Source organism: Emys orbicularis, unplaced genomic scaffold, assembly GCF_028017835.1.
Source record: "Emys orbicularis isolate rEmyOrb1 unplaced genomic scaffold, rEmyOrb1.hap1 scaffold_94, whole genome shotgun sequence".
Taxonomy (NCBI): Eukaryota; Metazoa; Chordata; order Testudines; family Emydidae; genus Emys; species Emys orbicularis.
Genome location: NW_027045201.1, coordinates 63,290 through 79,741, shown reverse-complemented (window position 1 = coordinate 79,741; position 16,452 = coordinate 63,290). Strand labels below are relative to the sequence as shown.

The 16,452-nt window shown below is 65.1% G+C and overlaps 1 protein-coding gene across 1 annotated transcript; it reads left to right on the top strand.

The window, feature by feature from the left end:
• Window positions 1-767: 767 nt before the first annotated feature.
• LOC135895115 (sodium-dependent neutral amino acid transporter B(0)AT2-like) lies at window positions 768-13,286 on the top strand. Its single transcript, XM_065423183.1, has 11 exons — window positions 768-957; window positions 2,038-2,195; window positions 2,595-2,721; window positions 3,199-3,374; window positions 4,262-4,372; window positions 5,169-5,410; window positions 5,499-5,688; window positions 9,004-9,205; window positions 11,502-11,661; window positions 12,068-12,251; window positions 12,996-13,286. Exons 1-11 carry the CDS (start codon window positions 768-770, stop codon window positions 13,284-13,286), a joined length of 2,031 nt encoding a protein of 676 aa, XP_065279255.1.
• Window positions 13,287-16,452: the final 3,166 nt, after the last annotated feature.

Sequence of the window (16,452 nt, the reverse complement as noted above, 5' to 3'; positions counted from 1 at the left end):
AAGTAGGGGAGGGGGTGGGTGGGTATATGGTCCCTATAGATTTTCAGAGCTGTGGTGGAGGGGCTGGGCCAACGAACCCTATAGATTTCCAGAGCCAGGGGGTTCTTTGTGGGGACCCTATAGATTTTGGTCCCAGAGGAGTTTGGACCCTGTAGATTTCTGGTGCTGGGGGCCCTGTAGATTTTGGTAACGGGGATGGCTGGGTGTATGGACCCTATGGGGGGAGCCACGGGGGGCGCAGGCGGGGGCTGGGCCGAGACCAGTGTCTCCAAGGCACATTCGGCCCTGTCATGTTAACCTAGGGCTGGAGGGGGGCCAGTAGGGGGCACCCTCCCCTCGCAGGCAGCGCTGACCCCATATACCCAGTCCCAGGACCCCACCCCAGAGGGGCATCTCAGCGCCGGGCGAGGGGTCCCTGTGTACCCAGCCTCCGCGCCCCACCCTAGAGGGCCGCCCGCGTCCCAGCACTGCCTGTGCGAAGAGCCCCGTCTGTCCTGATCAGTCTGTTGGTTTTGTTTCTCGCAGGTTTTCATTTGGGCTCTGGGGGCCGGTGAGTGAGTGTGATTGGCGGGGGGTGGGGGGGTGTTGCACGTGCAGCACACGCGTGTGTGTCTGGTGCCCAAGCGGGGGGCTGTGTTTGGAATTGCGTGCGGGTGGGCGGTTCCCGGGGTCCGGAGGGAGCTGGTGTGAATGAGTGTGCGAGCGAGTGCTCAGGTGCGGGCCGTTCCCGTGTTAGTGTGCGTGGCCCCGGCCCCCTCCCGCCCGCCATGGAGAAGGTGAAGCCGGAGGAGGAGGGGACGAGCCCCGGGGAGCTCTGCCTGGGGGGGCTGCCGGAGGAGCCCCCCGCCCGCCCGGCCTGGAGCAGCAAGGCTGAATACATCCTGGCGCAGGTCGGCTTCTCCGTGGGGCTTGGCAACGTCTGGCGCTTCCCCTACCTGTGCCACCAGAACGGGGGAGGTGAGTTGGGGGCACGGAGGGGGCTGGGGGAACATGGGGGGGGGTCAAGGGATTGGGGGGCAGGGAAGAGGAGAGGGTCTGAAGGATTGGGGGAGGCCTGGGGGATTGGGGGCAGGAACAGGGCCGGATTAACGTTTTGTGGGCCTGGCTGGCCCTGTACTTCCAGCGTGCCCCTTCCCCTTGGTGGTGGGCCCATGCCGTGCCACACGCCCCCCGGCTCAACACCGGACCCCCCCCGCCCCGATTCCCTATGGCCAGAGCCCCCCTGGACCTGCTATGCCCAGTGCTCCCCCAGACCCTGCCACAAATGCACAGTGCCTTGCACGCCACCACCCTGCCCAGCACCCTCCTGCCCACAGCCCCACCACAACTGCTCAGCACCCCCCACTACCTAGTGCCCCAACACACAGAGATCTGCCCCACCCCCTCACAGCCCAGCACCCGCCCCAGGTCCTCCAGAGACCCCCTCCCCCACGCCCTGCCTCCCGGCCCCACTCACCGGCCTTGCTGGGAGGCGACTGTGTCTGCCGGGCTCAGCCGGCAGCGTCCTGGGGTCGGAATCGAGATCAGCCAGGCCAGGGCCTGCCCTGCCCGGGCTCCCTCAGGACCCACTTGCCTGGAGGGGCCCAGCCAAGCCCCCCACACAGACCTGGCTAAGACTGGCCGGGCTTCTGCACCAGTCCCAGGCGGCTCAGCTCCGGGGAGACATGTGGGGCCCCCCAGAGGGTGGGAAGCAGAGACTGGCCGGAGCCGGAGGGGCACTGGGGTCCGGCCAGGGGGCAGAGGGAAGCCGGCGGGTGAGGCCGAGGGTGGAGAGGAGCCATCCGCCGGTGGCTGGCTGGAAGGAGTAAGTGGTGGGCGGGGTGGGGGGAGCCAGCAGGGTCTCGGGGCGAGCAGAGCAGGCCGGGGCCCTTCTGAGCATGGGCCCGGCTCCGTGGCGCCACTGGCACCATTGTAAACCCGGCACTTGATGGGGTGGGGGCCTGGGGTCTCCAGGACTGTGTCTCCAGGGGGGGTTGGGGTCTCTGTGGGCGGCTCCAGACTTGTAACACCCCCCCCCCCCCCGTCGCTGCCCCACAGGAGCCTTCATCCTCCTCTACCTCCTGATCCTCCTGGTGGTGGGGATCCCCCTCTTCTTCCTGGAGCTGGCGGCCGGGCAGAGCATCCGCCAGGGCAGCATCGGGGTCTGGCAGCACTTCAGCCCCCGCCTGGTCGGCATCGGCTTCGCCAGCTGCGTGGTGAGTGCGGGGGGCACTGCTGCGGGGAAGCTCGCAGCACCAACGGGAGAATTCCTGCTGGTTTCTATTGTTCCCGTTTGCCCGCCCCTGGGGAGCCTGGCCCAGTCCCCATGTCCCCATCCCTTGTCCCACTCTGGGGGGGGGAGGGTGTCCCCGCACCAGGGGAGGGGTCCCCGTGTGCCCAGCCCCCAGGCCCATCTCAGCACCAGGCAAGAGGCCCCTGTGTCCCTGCCCCCAGGGGCCCGTCCCTGCACCAGGCGAGGGGTCCCCGTGTGCCCAGCTCCCAGGCCTATCTCAGCACCAGGCGAGGGGTCCCCGTGTCTCCGACACCCACCCGGGGGCCCATCTCAGCACCGGGCGAGGGGTCCCCAGCCGGGCTCACCCCTGTCTCCGTGCCAGGTCTGCGGGTTCGTTTCTCTCTATTACAACGTGATCATAGCCTGGAGCCTCTTCTACCTCGGTAATTCCTTCCGCGCCACCCTGCCCTGGGCCAGCTGCCCCCTCGGTGCCAACCACAGCCAGCCAGGTAGGTGCTACAGCCCAGCCCCCGCCTGCCACTGGGGGGCGCCACCCTCCCTCCGCTGCCCGGTTCTGACCCGGGCTGGGCCGTGGGGGGGAGGGGCGGGGGGCGCTGCCCGGTTCCGACCCGGGCTGGGCCGTGGGAGGGAGGCGGGGGCGCTGCCCGGTTCTGACCCGGCTGGGCCGTGGGGGGAGGGGTGGGGGGCGCTGCCCGGTTCTGACCTGGGCTGGGCTGTGGTGGGGAGGGGGGCGCTGCCTGGTTCCGACCCGGCTGGGCCGTGGGGGGGAGGGGCGGGGGGCGCTGCCCGGTTCTGACCCGGGCTGGGCCGTGGGGGGGAGGGGCGGGGGGCGCTGCCCGGTTCTGACCCGGGCTGGGCCGTGGGGGGGAGGGGGGCGCTGCCCGGTTCCGACCCGGGCTGGGCCGTGGGGGGGAGGGGCGGGGGGCGCTGCCTGGTTCTGACCCAGCTGGGCTCTCTGTTGGCAGAACCCGAATGTGCCCAGAGCTCCCCCACCACCTACTTCTGGTACCGGAAGGCGCTGGACGTGAGCGAGTCGATCGGTGTCAGCGGGGGGGTGAACTGGGCCCTGGCCGGCTGCCTGCTGGGCGCCTGGGCCCTGGTCTGCGGCGCCCTCATCCGGGGCATCAAGTCCTCGGGCAAGGTGAGCTTGGCCCCCCCGCCGGTCCCCACTGCCGCCCCCAGCTCCCCCGCGGCCCACTGCCCCCGCTGCCACCCTCCGGCCTACTGCCGCCCCCAGCCCCCCAGCTCCCCCGCGGCCCACTGCCCCCACTGCCACCACCCAGCCTACTGCCGCCCCCAGCCCCCCAGCCCCCCAGCTCCCCCGTGGCCCACTGCCCCCACTGCCACCCCCCAGCCTAGTGCCGCCCCCAGCTCCCCCGCGGCCCACTGCCCCCACTGCCACCACCCGGCCTAGTGCCCCCCCCAGCTCCCCCGCGGCCCACTGCCACCCCCCGGCCTACTGCCGCCCCCAGCTCCCCCGCGGCCCACTGCCCCCACTGCCACCACCCAGCCTACTGCCGCCCCCAGCCCCCCAGCTCCCCCGCGGCCCACTGCCCCCACTGCCACCCCCCGGCCTACTGCCGCCCCCAGCTCCCCCGCGGCCCACTGCCCCCGCTGCCACCCCCCGGCCTACTACCGCCCCCAGCTCCCCCGCTGCCACCCCCCGGCCTACTGCCGCCCCCAGCTCCCCCGCGACCCACTGCCCCCGCTGCCACCCCCCCAGCCCGCTGCCGCCCCCACTGGCCCACTCCTCCCTGGCCCCCACTGGCCCACTGCCACCCCCACTGCTCCTCCTCCCATCACCCCCCACCGATCCCTCCCCCACCCCGCTCCCACCCTCCTCATTACCCCCCCCCGTCTGTCTGGGGTGGGCAGGGGGTCAGGCCCAGATGCTGTGGCGGGTGGGGTGGGGGGGGCTAACACATAACCTTCCCCCTCCGGGTGTGGGAGGATTTGGGGTGGGGTGAGCTGGGGGGGCTGTTGGGGCACAGGGTGAGAGCCCCCCCTCACTGCCCCCTGCCCCCCCAGGTGCTGTATTTCAGCTCCCTCTTCCCCTATGTGGTGCTGCTCTGCTTCCTGGTGCGGGGGCTGCTGCTGGACGGGGCGGCCGACGGCGTCCGCATCATGTTCACCCCCCAGGTGAGAGCGGGGATGGGCCCCCCCCAGGCCGGATCGGGTACTCACCCCGGCCGGATCCCCCGGCCCGGGTCCCAGCCCCCCCAGCCCCGGCTGGATCCCCCAGACCCCCCCCCACCTCCGGCTGGATCCCCCGGCCCGGGTCCCAGCCCCCCCAGCCCCGGCCGGATCCCCCAGAGCACCCCCCACCTCCGGCTGGATCCCCCGGCCCGGGTCCCAGCCCCCCCAGCCCCGGCCGGATCCCCCAGACCCCCCCCACCTCCGGCTGGATCCCCCGGCCCGGGTCCCAGCCCCCCCAGCCCCGGCCGGATCCCCCAGACCCCCCCCACCTCCGGCTGGATCCCCCGGCCCGGGTCCCAGCCCCCCCAGCCCCGGCCGGATCCCCCAGAGCCCCCCCCACCTCCGGCTGGATCCCCCGGCCCGGGTCCCAGCCCCCCCAGCCCCGGCCGGATCCCCCAGAGCCCCCCCCCACCTCCGGCTGGATCCCCCAGCCTGGGTCCCAGTCCCCCCCACCCCAACCTCTGGCTGGATCCCCTGGCCCGAGCCCCAGTCCCCCCCCACCTCCGGCCAGATCTCCTAGGCACGAGCGCCAGCCTCCCCGGGACGGATCAGGTCCCCCTGGCTGGAATCCCCTGGCACGAGCGCCAGCCCCCCTTCCCAGCCAGATCGGGCCCCCCCACTCCCCTCCGGGGCTGGAGCACCGGGATCAGCCCCCCACTCTCCCCGGGGCTGGAGCACCGGGACCCCCACCCGGGGCTGCAGGTGCCCGTCCCCGTGACTCACGCCTGGCTGCCCGCAGCTGGCAGTCTGGGGCGACATGCAGGTCTGGCGCCAGGCGGCCACCCAGGTCTTCTTCTCGCTGGGGCTGGGCTTCGGGAGCGTCATCGCCTACTCCAGCTACAACCCACGGCACAACGACTGCCACGCCGACGGGCTGCTGGTGGCCGGCATCAACTTCCTCACCTCGCTGCTGGCCACGCTGGTCGTCTTCGCTGTGCTGGGCTTCCGGGCCACCACCGTCGCCAGGGCCTGCGTGGCAAGGTGAGCTGTCCCCCGTCTCCCGCGCCCGTCACCCCTCTCCTGCGCCCGGCACACGCTGACCCGGCCTCTCCCCTCCGTCCGTCCCCAGGAACATGGAGATGCTGGCCCAGCTGTTGGGGACCGGGGCCCTGCCCACGCTGGAGCTGCCCACCCTGGACCCGGCGGCACTGTCCCCACCGCAGTACAGCGCCTGGTACCACAGGCTGCCCGCCGAGCTGGGCACCGCGCTGCAGGGACACGGTGTCACCGACTGCCGGCTGGAGGACGAGATGAACAAGGTGCCCAGGGACGGGGGAGGGTCCCCGTGTGCCCCGCGCCCCGACCCAGGGAGGGGGCCCCGTGTACCCAGCCCCGGTGCCCCGACCTGGGATTTCAAGAAGGCAGACTGTAGCAAACTCAGGGAGTTGGTAGGTAAAATCCCATGGGAAGCAAGTCGAAGGGGAAAAACAATTGAAGACAGTTGGCAGTTTTTCAAGGAGACGTTATTAAGGGCACAAGAGCAAACTATCCCCCTGCGTCAGAAAGACAGGAAGTCTGGCGAGAGACCACCCTGGCTTAACCAGGAGATTGTCCATGATCTAAAACTCAAAAAAGAGTTCTACAAAAAGTGGAAACTCGGTCAAATTACAAAGGATGAATATAAACAAATAAGTGTGTAGGGACAAAATTCGAAAGGCCGAGGCACAAACCGAGATCAGACTAGCTAGAGACATAAAGGGTAACGAGAACATTTTACAAATACATTAGAAGCAAGAGGAAGCCCAAGGACAGGGTAGGCCCATTACTCAACGAGGGGTGAAAGACGATAACCGAAAACGTGGAAATGGCAGAGGTGCTTAATGACTTCTATGTGTCGGTTTTCACTAAGAAGGTTGGTGGCGATTGGACGTCTAACGTAGCGCATGAGGTAGGATCAGACTCTAAAATAGGGAAAGAACAAGTCAAAAATGACTCAGGGCATGGCTACACTTGCAGATGTAGAGCGCTTTGAGTTAAACCCGCCTTCGGAGAGCGCAGTAGGGAAAGCGCTGCAGTCTGTCCACACTGACAGCTGACAGCGCACTGGCGTGGCCACGTTTGCGGCATTGGGAGCGGTGCATTATGGGCAGCTATCCCAGCATGCAAGTGACTGCAATGTGCTTTTCAAATGGGGTGGGGGTGAGGTGGAGTGTGACAGGGAGTGTGTTGTGTGTATGTGGGGGGAGAGAGAGTGGGTTTTTCGGATGCTGAGTGTGTCAGCATGCTGTCTTGTAAGTTCAGACGCCCCTCACACACACACCCCCCGCCTCTCTCTCACTCACTCAAAGCAAACAGGAAACGGTTGCTTTTTCTCGGGGCTGATAAGCAGCCGGCTTCTCCGAAACGGTGCTTTGAAAGGGCATTCCTGCAGCCGATTTCACAACAATGACAAGAGTGGCCACTTGACTTAAGGGGATTATGGGACGTTTCCAGAGGCCGATCACAGCGCAGTAATGCAACACCCCGTTCACACTGGCACTGCGGCGCTCCAGCAGGGGCGCAGCAAACGTTATTCCACTCGCCGAGGTGGAGTACCAGCAGCGCTGTAGCCGCAGAGTCAGAGCGCTCTACGTGCCTTGCCAGCGTGGATGGGGAGTGAGCTAGGGCGCCCGGGGCTGCTTTATTGCGCTGTAACTCGCAAGTGCAGCCAAGTTAGATGTCTTCAAATCACCAGGCCTGGTGAAATGCATCCTAGAATACTCCAGGAGCTGACTGAGGAGATATCGGAGCGATTATCTCTGAGAAGTCATGGAAGACGGGAGACATTCCAGAAGACTGGAAAAGGGCAAATCTAGTGCCCATCTATAAAAAGGGGTATAAGGACAATCCGGGGAATTACAGACCAGTCAGTTTAACTTCTGTCCCCGGAAAGACAATAGAGCAAATAATTAAGCAATCAATTTGCAAACACCTAGAAGATAATGAGGTGATAAGTAACAGTCAGCGTGGATTTGTCAAGAACAAATCGTGTCAAACCGCCATGATAGCTTTCTTTGACAGGGTAACGAGCCTTGTGGATAGGGGGAAGCGGTAGACGTGGTATAATAATAATATAATTAATGGAGATATCCCATCTCCTAGAACTGGAAGGGACCTTGAAAGGTTATCGAGTCCAGCCCCCTGCCTTCACTAGCAGGACCAAGTATTGATTTTGCCCCAGATCCCCAAGTGGCCCCCTCAAGGATTGAACTCACAACCCTGGGTTTAGCAGGCCAATGCTCAAACCACTGAGCTATCCCTCCCCCCAATGGTAAATCTTGACTTTAGTAAGGCTTTTGATACGGTCTCACGTGACCTTCTCATAAACAAACTAGGGAAATACAACCTAGATGGAGTTTTGCACCTCTATAAAGTGGGTGCAAAACTGATTGGAAAATCATTCCCAGAGGGTGGTTATCAGGGGTTCACAGTCCTGCTGGAAGGACGTAACGAGTGGGGTCCCGCAGGGATCGGTTCTGGGTCTGGTTCTGTTCAATATCTTCAGCAATGATTTAGATAATGGCACAGAGAGGACACTGGTAAAGTTTGCGGACGATACCAAACTGGGAGGGGCTGCAAGTGCTTTGGAGGACAGGATTAAAATTCAAAATGATCTGAACGAACTGGAGAAATGGTCTGAAGTAAATAGGATGAAATTCAATCAGGACAAATGCAAAGTACCCCACTTCGGAAGCAACAATCAGTCGCGCACACACAATGGGAAGTGATGGCCTAGGAAGGAGTCCTGTGGAAAGGGATCTGGGGGTCATCCTGGATCACAAGCTAAATAGGAGTCAACAGGGTAACGCGCAAAAAACCGAACATCATTCTGGGCTGAATCAGCAGGAGTGTTGTAAGCCAGACACAAGAAGTAATTCTTCCGCTCTGTTCCGCGCTGATTAACCTCAGCTGGAGTATTGTGTCCGGTTCTGGGCGCCACATTTCAGGAAAGATGTGGACAAACTGGAGAAAGTCCAGCGAAGAGCAACAAAAATGATGAACATGAGCTATGGGGGAAGATTGAAAAAACAGGGTTTGTTTAGTGTGGAGAAGAGAAGCCGGAGAGGGGACGTGAGAACAGTTTGCAACTACAGAAAAGGTTGTTACAAGGAGGAGGGAGAAAATTGTTCTCGTTAACCTCTGAGGATCGGACAAGAAGCAATGGGCTTAAATTGCAGCAAGGCCGGTTCAGGTTGGACATTAGGAAAAACGTCCTGACTGTCGGTGGTGAAGCCGAGGGAGGTGGTAAAATCTCCGTCATTGGGGATTTTTAAGAGCAGGTTAGACAAACTCCTGTCAGGGACGGTCTAGATAATATTTAGTCCTGCCTTGAGTGCAGGGGACTGGACTAGACGACCTCTCGAGGTCCCTTCCAGTCCTACGATTCTATATACCCAGCCCCATGCCCCACCCCATGGGGGCCACATCCCTGCACCGGGTGAGGGGTCCCCGTGTACCCTGCCCTTGCACCCCGACCCAGGGGGGGCCCATATACCCAGCTCTGGCACGCCACCCCAGAGGAGCTGCGTGGTAGCAGCGGGTGAGGGGTCCCCGTGTAGCCACTGCCTGACCCGGTCTCCATCTCTCCCCCGCAGGGCGTGGAGGGCACCGGCCTGGCCTTCATCACCTTCACGGAGGCCATGACCCTGTTCCCGGCCTCCCCGTTCTGGTCCGTCCTCTTCTTCCTCATGCTGCTGAACCTGGGATTGAGCACCATGCTGGGCAACATGCAGGGCATCCTCACCCCCCTGCTGGACCGCTACCCCCCCCTGCAGCGCCGCGCCACCGTCTTCACCGGTACGGCGGGGGAGGGGAGCCCGGGGGGACCTGCATAACTGTGCACACGGGGGGCTTTGCACATGAATGGGGGAAGATTTCTGGGGTGCCAGGCTCTGCCCCCCCAGTGCTGCAGGGAGGACGTGGGGGTCCCAGGCTGTCTCTGCCCTAGAGCTGCTAGGGGTCCGGTGTTCACTGCCCATCGGGCCGTTAATAATCCGGGCAGCGGGGCTAAGACTCACTCCCTGCGGCTCCTGGAAGCGGCCCCCAGGTCCCTGCAGCCCCAAGGCGCCCGGGCAGCCAGGGAGGCTCCGCGCGCGGCCCCCATCCCCGGTGCCGGCTCCGCAGCTCCCATTGGCCAGGAATCGCGACGGGAACAGGGAGCTACGGAGGTAGCACAAGGAGCCTCCCTGGCCACCCGAGTGCCCAGGGGCTGCAGGGACCTGATGGCCGCTTCCGGGAGCCGTGGTAAGTGCTGACGGGACCCCAACCCCCTGCCCCATCCTGGAGCCTACAGCCCCTCCTGCACCCCAACCCCCATCCCAGCCCGGAGCCCCTCCTGCACCCCAAACCCCTCATCTCTGGCCCACCCCAGAGCCAACATCCCCAGCCAGAGCCCTCACCCCAACCCCCTGCCCCAGCCTGGAGCCCGCATCCCCTCCCTCACCCCAACCCCTGCCCCAGCCCGAAGCCTCCTCCTTCGCCCCAAACCCTGTGACAGGTTCGGTCACAGAGACCCCCTTAGGACTGTCACCTGACGTGCTGAAGTTACCTCTGAGCCCGTTTTCCCTGCCAGCTTGGGACTCCAGAACCCTGCCTGGTTGAGCCAGACACGCCAGCCTGCTGCAACACAGACCCAGGGTCTGAACCACGTTCCCAAAGCTGCAGACTTAACCGAAAACAGCTTAGCGGGTTACCTATCTCCAGCACCCAGACACCCAGCTCCTAATGGGGTCCAAACCCCAAATAAACCTGTTTACTCTGTATAAAGCTTATACAGGGTAAACTCATAAATTGTCCACCCTCTATAACACTGATAGAGAGAGATGCACGGCTGTTTGCTCCCCCAGGTATTAATCCCTTACTCTGGGTCAATTAATAAACACAAGTGATTTTATGAAGTATAAAAAGTAGGATTTAAGTGGTTCCAAGTAATAACAGACAGAACAAAGTAAGTCGCTAAGCAAAATAAAACAAAACACGCAAGTCTAAGCCTAATACATTAAGAAAGCGAATACAGGTAAATCTCCCCCTCAGAGATGTTCCAATAGCTTCTTTCACAGACTAGACGCCTTCCTAGTCTGGGCTCATCCCTTCCCCGGGTACAGCCCTTGTTAGTTCCAGCCGGCATCTTAGGTGGTAACTAGGGGATTCCACATGAGTGGCCCCCTTTGCTCTGTTCCACCCCCTTTCATAGCTTCGGCACAAGGCGGGAATCCTTTGTCTCTCTGGGTCCCCACCCCCAGGGCCGGCTCCAGGCACCAGCTTGGCAAGCAGGTGCTTGGGGCGGCCACTCCGGAGAGGGGCGGCAGGTCCAGCTATTCGGCGGACGGTCCCTCACTCCCGCTCGGAGCAAAGGACCTTCCGCCGAATTGCTGCCGCAGATCGCGATCGCGGCTTTTTTTTTTTTTTTTTTTGGCTGCTTGGGGCGGCCAAAACCCTGGAGCCCGCCCTGCCCACCCCTCCTTCTCAATGGAAAAGCACCAGGTTAAAGATGGATTCTAGTATTAGGTGACATGATTATATGTCCTGTGAGACGTCATTCTACATTCCCCACGGGCTGGTCTACACCTACACAGGCAGGTAAACAGAGCCAGACACAGTCAATTGTCCTGGTTAACGGGAGCCATCAAGATTCCAAACCACCATTAATGGCCCACACTTTGCATAATTACAATAGGTCCTCAGAGTTATACTTCATATTTCTAGCTTCAGATACAAGAATGTTACATTCATACAAATAGGAGGAAGATATTATAACCTTTGTAATGATCCCTTACAAGAGACCTTTTGCATTAAGCATATTCCAGTTATGTCATATTTACAAGCCCCCGTCCCGGAGCCCACACCCCCTCCTGTACCCCCAGCCCGGAGCCGCCTCCTTCACCCCAAACCCTTCATCTCCAGCCCCACCCCAGAGCCAACACCCCCAGCCAGAGCCCTCCCCACCCTCCTGCCGCAGGTACGTGGGGGTCCCAGGCTCTCTCTGTCCCCCAGTGCTGTGCTGTGGGGGGATGTGGGGGTCCCACGCTCCCTCCCTGCCCAGTGCTGTGGGGGGACGTGGGGGTCCCAGGCTCTCTCTCTCTTCCCCCCCCAGTGCTGTGCTGCGCCGGCGGGTTCCTGCTGGGGTTGATGTTCGTGCAGGGCTCGGGCAGCTACTTCGTTGCCATGTTTGACGACTACTCGGCCACCCTGCCCCTGGTGGCCGTCGTGGCCTGCGAGGCCATCTCCGTGGCCTGGGTCTACGGGACAGACAGGTACCCGCCCCCCTTCCTCCCCGGGGGTCCTTTCCCTCCCCCTCCACCCCTCCCCCTTGGAGTGCCTCCTCCTCCCCCCCCCCCGGGGCCTGAGCCTAGGCCTACGGGGCGGACAGGTACCCGCCCCACAGGGGGTCCTTTCCCTCCCCATCTGACCCCCTGCCCCTCCCCCTCGGGGTCCCTCCCCTCCCCCCTGGGGCCTAGCTCTATGGGGCGCACAGGTACCCCCTCCCAGGCCCTGCCTCCCACCCCAGAAGCCCTTCCCCTGGACCCCCCCGTCCCCACTGGGCCCCTGAACCCGCCCCCCGACCTCTGCCCTCCCTCCTGTGGCCTGGCTCCATAGGGGGGTTGGGGAAGCCCCAGGCTCGCCCCCCCTCCCCCGCAGCTGACCCCTGCCCCCCCGCAGGTTCCTGGCGGAGGTGGAGGACATGCTGGGCTGGCGGCCCTGGCGGAGGGGCTGGCGGCCCTGGCGGCTCTATGGCTACATGTGGCGTTACGGCAGCCTGCTGGCCATGCTGGGGTTGCTGCTGGCCAGCCTGGGGCAGATCTGCCGCAGCGCCCCCACCTACCAGGCCTGGGACCAGGCGCAGGTGAGACCCCCCGCGGGTGGGTCGGGGCTGGGCAGGGAGCTGGGACGCTGGGGTGGATGGGCCCATGGGGCTGGTCTGGGCGGGGAGCCGGGATGCAGGGGCAGAGGGGTCCGTGGGTCGGGGCTGGCCAGGGAGCCGGGACCCTGGAGGAGATAGGCCCGTGGGTTGGGTCTGGGCGGGGATCCGGGACGGAGGAGCCCGCGGGTCGGGTCCAGGCGGGGAGCTGGGACGCTGGGGTGGAGGGACCTGCGGGTCGGGTCCGGACGGGGCTGGGCGGGGAGCCGGGATGCCGGGGCGGAAGGGCCCGCAGGTCAAGGCTGGGCGGGGAGCTGGGGCAGAGGGGCCTGCGGGGCTGGGGCGGAGGTGGGCGGGGAGCTGGGGCGGAGGGGCCTGTGGGGCTGGGCGGGGAGCCGGGACGCCGGGGTGGAGGGGCCCGTGGATCGGGGCTGGGCGGGGAGCTGGGACGCCGGGGTGGAGGGGCCCGCGGGTCGGGGCTGGGCGGGGAGCTGGGATGCTGGGGCGGAGGGGCCTGTGGGGCTGGGCGGGGAGCTGGGACTCTGGGGCGGAGGGGCCCGCGGGTCGGGGCTGGGCGGGGAGCCGGGATGCCAGGGTGGAGGGGCCCATGGGTCGGGGCTGGGCGGGGAGCTGGGGCGGAGGGGCCTGCGGGGCTGGGAGGGGAGCCGGGATGCCAGGGCAGATGGGCACATAGGCCCTGGCAGGTTTGACCCTCGGCCTCTCTCGCAGGCGGAGGAGACGCGGGTGCCGTACCCACCCTGGGCGCTGGCCATGCTGATCTTGCTCATCGTCCTGGCCACCCTGCCCATCCCCGCGCTCTACATCCGGCAGCTGGCGTGGGAGTGGCAGGCGCGGCGCCGCCAGCAGGGGGCGCTCCCCAGAGCACAGCCGGAGGAGGAGGAGGTGGAGAGCCCGGCTGACCCCGAGTGCTCGGCCAACGGGTACCTGCCCGTCCGCACCCAGGAGCCCCCCAGGGGGGGAGAAGAGGCTGGGGCCTCCCTACTGGGGGGGGCAAAGTAATGGGAGAGATATGAGGGGGTAGAGGTCAAAGGTCATTGGAGGGGAGCATCTGTGACTCCTCCCCGTGGGTGGGGCTGGCTCCCCGTGGTGTGTGCCCCCTGCCCAGGGCGGGCACTGGGCTCAATTGGTGGAGCTGGGAGAGAGCCAAGGACTCCTATTGGTGGGTTGAAAGAAGGCGCCTTCTCTGATTGGTGGAGGGGGAAGCGCTGCTCACTTGGTGCCCGGAGCCAAAGGACCAATGAGGGGAAGGAAGAACAAAGCAACCCCCGATTGGTGGACCCGTGCGGCACGGCAGCCTCTGATTGGTGGACTGCGGAGGATTTCTCCCCCTGCCCTCCAATGGAGGAGGCAGTGAGGGGGAGACCAACCTGCAGTGCAGGGTCTTCCCCTCCCCCCACTCTCCACTTTACATTTGGGGCGGCCATGTTGTTCCCGCGGCGTTGGCCGGGGGTGGCCATGTTGTCTTCCTCCCAGTGCTGCCCGTGCCCTGCTGAGGCGTACGTCCCGTCCTCTGTCCCAGAGGGCCTGGGCATTGGGGCCTTCTTAGAAACATGGTGCTAACTAACCCCTCTGCTGTCGGGGCTGGAGCCACCAGCCCCCCACTCGTGCCAAGCCTGGCCTAGCTGGGCCCCACACAAGTGCCTAAGCCTCTGGGGCAGACGGGGGCGTCTATTGCCAAGATATGGGGCCAGATTTTGTTGTTGGGAGCCAGGCCATTGACAGCCACAGCCCGAGGGCCCCCCTGCTGCCGCCCATCTCGCCAATGAGGGTTGAGGGGCAGGTTCATCCTGCCGGGAAGACACCGGGGGGGGGGGGGGACGGCGGCGGTGTCTGCCCCATAGCGTGTGCATGGAAACCATGTACAATGGGGGCGAGTCTAGGGTAGTGGGACGGGAGGCCTGATGAGGCAGCTGCTATTTACACCCGTTGCTGCCACAATGCGGAGGGGAAAGCCCAGGCTGGATCCAGCTGCTGTGTTGGGCGGGGGGCCGCTGCTGTCTACACTAATGGTAGCAACAGTGCCATGGGGGAGCCGGGGCTGGCTGGCCCTGCTGGATCTGGCTCCCGCATTGCACTGCTCTGGACTAGGAGGGGCGGCAGTCGGACACCTGGGGCCTCTTTTTAAAGGGAAAGTTGCCACAATGCTGCTGGTCCTGGCGTGTTTTGGTGGGCCGGGGGGTGGGTCTTATTCCCCCTCCTGCTAACGGGGGGAGGGGTCACCCCATAGGATCCAGGGCTAAGAACAGAGAGGGGCTGAGCCCCACAGCATTAATGTATTGTCATCTAGCCATTCCCCGTCCATCCCTCACGCCATCCAATCCCCATCTATCCACCCCCCATGGCTCCATTCCCCTCCTCCCCCTGCTCCAAGGTGCCTCGTTAGCTCTCCTGGGCTCAGCCCCTCTCTGCGTCTGACCCACCGGCCCTGGATGGAGAAGATTCTGTCTGACAGACACTACAAGACTCACCCGACAGCCACAACGGTACGTGCGGGGAGGGGGCTGGGCCAGGCCTCCGGACTCCTGGGTTCAATTCTTGCCCTGGCCACCGGCTCCCCTGCCTTGCTGGGCCTCAGTTTTCCCCATCTGTAAAATGGGGGTCGCGCTTCCTTGATCTGTTTAGATTGTAAATTTCTCAGAGCAGGGCGATCTCGCTGGGGTACTAAGCAGTGGGGGGGTGTGGTGTCTGGAAATCTCTTGCCCGCTCTGGGAGCTCTCGCTGGCCCGCGGGGGCCAGGGATGGGCTGGATTCCACGGGGGGGACGGGGAACCACAGCCCCTCAGCAGGTGGGTGCGGGAGGGTGTGTTACTGACTGTATTGTTTTCACGGTGCTATTCTTGCCTGAAAAATAAAGGTGTTTTGTTCACGCCGAGCAGGGTGGTGATTGCAAGCCTGCGGGCAGAGACCAGAGGGCGGGCGCTGGCCTGCTCTGCCAGCCTGGGCGCACCCCAGGCAGGAGCCAGGGAGCCACAGGTGATGGCGGCCGTGGGGGGAAGATATGGGGGCAGCAGCCCTGCCCGGTACCCTGGGGTCACGTGGGCCCGAGGTGCTGGCTGCTCCCTGGCGATACGCCATGGCATGCGGGTGGCACCAGCTGTGCTGCCCCCGGCACCCCACACTGGCACTGCTCAGTCATGCCAGCAGGGCAATGGAGTGGGGCCAACGCCTGCCTCTCGCAGCTCACAGGCGTGTGGCTGAGGCTCTTGTCTGCAATGCCGGCAGCATGACCCGAGCCGGGCGGGCCTCGTCCCCGGCACCCACGGCGCGGCCCCCAGCCGGGCGGGTCTCAGTCCCGGGGCTCACAGCGCGGCCCCGAGCCGGGCGGGCCTCGTCCCCGGCACCCACGGCGCGGCCCCCAGCCGGGCGGGTCTCAGTCCCGGGGCTCACAGCGCAGCCCCCAGCCGGGCGGGTCTCGTCCCCGGCACCCACGGCGCGGCCCTCAGCCGGGCGGGTCTCGTCCCCAGGCTCACAGCGCAGCCCCCAGCCGGGCGGGTCTCGTCCCCGGTGCCCACGGCGCGGCCCCCAGCCGGGCGGGTCTCGTCCCCGGTGCCCACGGCGCGGCCCCCAGCCGGGCGGGTCTCGTCCCCGGCGCCCACGGCGCGGCCCCCAGCCGGGCGGGTCTCGTCCCCGGGGCTCATGGGGCAGGGGACATGTCTGGGCTGCGGGAGGGGCACAGACAGGATCGGGTCACAGGGAGGGTCACAAAGGGGTCAAAAGGTCAGAGCTGGGTCGGAGGTCACTCAAGTCGGGCAATGGGGGGGCAGGGTTAGAGGTCACATGGGATGGGGGCACAGGGAGGGTCACAGGGGTTCAGGGGGGCAGAGGTCATGGAGAGGGTCACATGGAGTCAGAGGGGTCAGGGCAGGGCCAGGGGTTGGGGGGGTCACAGAGGGGTCATAGGAAGGTCGGGGCTGGGCCACACAGGTCAGAGGTCACAGAGGGGTCATAGGTCACAGGCCCCCACTCGTTTCTCTGTCCCTTTAAGCCCCCCTACGTGGGACGTCACTTCCTGGTTCCCCCCCCGTCACATGCCCCCACCGGTGCCCTTCCGCCCGCGTGACACGTCACCGCCCCGCCCGTCGCTTCACGTGACCCCCCGGCTCCTCCCCCTCCCGCCCGCGCGGGTCACGTGAGCCCGGCGGGCTGCGGTCACGTGGGGGCAGCG

Excerpts from the sequence above, each read along its gene's own strand:
- LOC135895115 (XM_065423183.1), top strand. The coding sequence starts at position 768 with ATGGAGAAGGTGAAGCCGGAGGAGGAGGGGACGAGCCCCGGGGAGCTC. Across the intron at positions 11,662-12,067 it reads TGGGTCTACGGGACAGACAG|GTTCCTGGCGGAGGTGGAGG; the intron begins GTACCCGCCCCC and ends GCCCCCCCGCAG. Across the intron at positions 12,252-12,995 it reads AGGCCTGGGACCAGGCGCAG|GCGGAGGAGACGCGGGTGCC; the intron begins GTGAGACCCCCC and ends CCTCTCTCGCAG.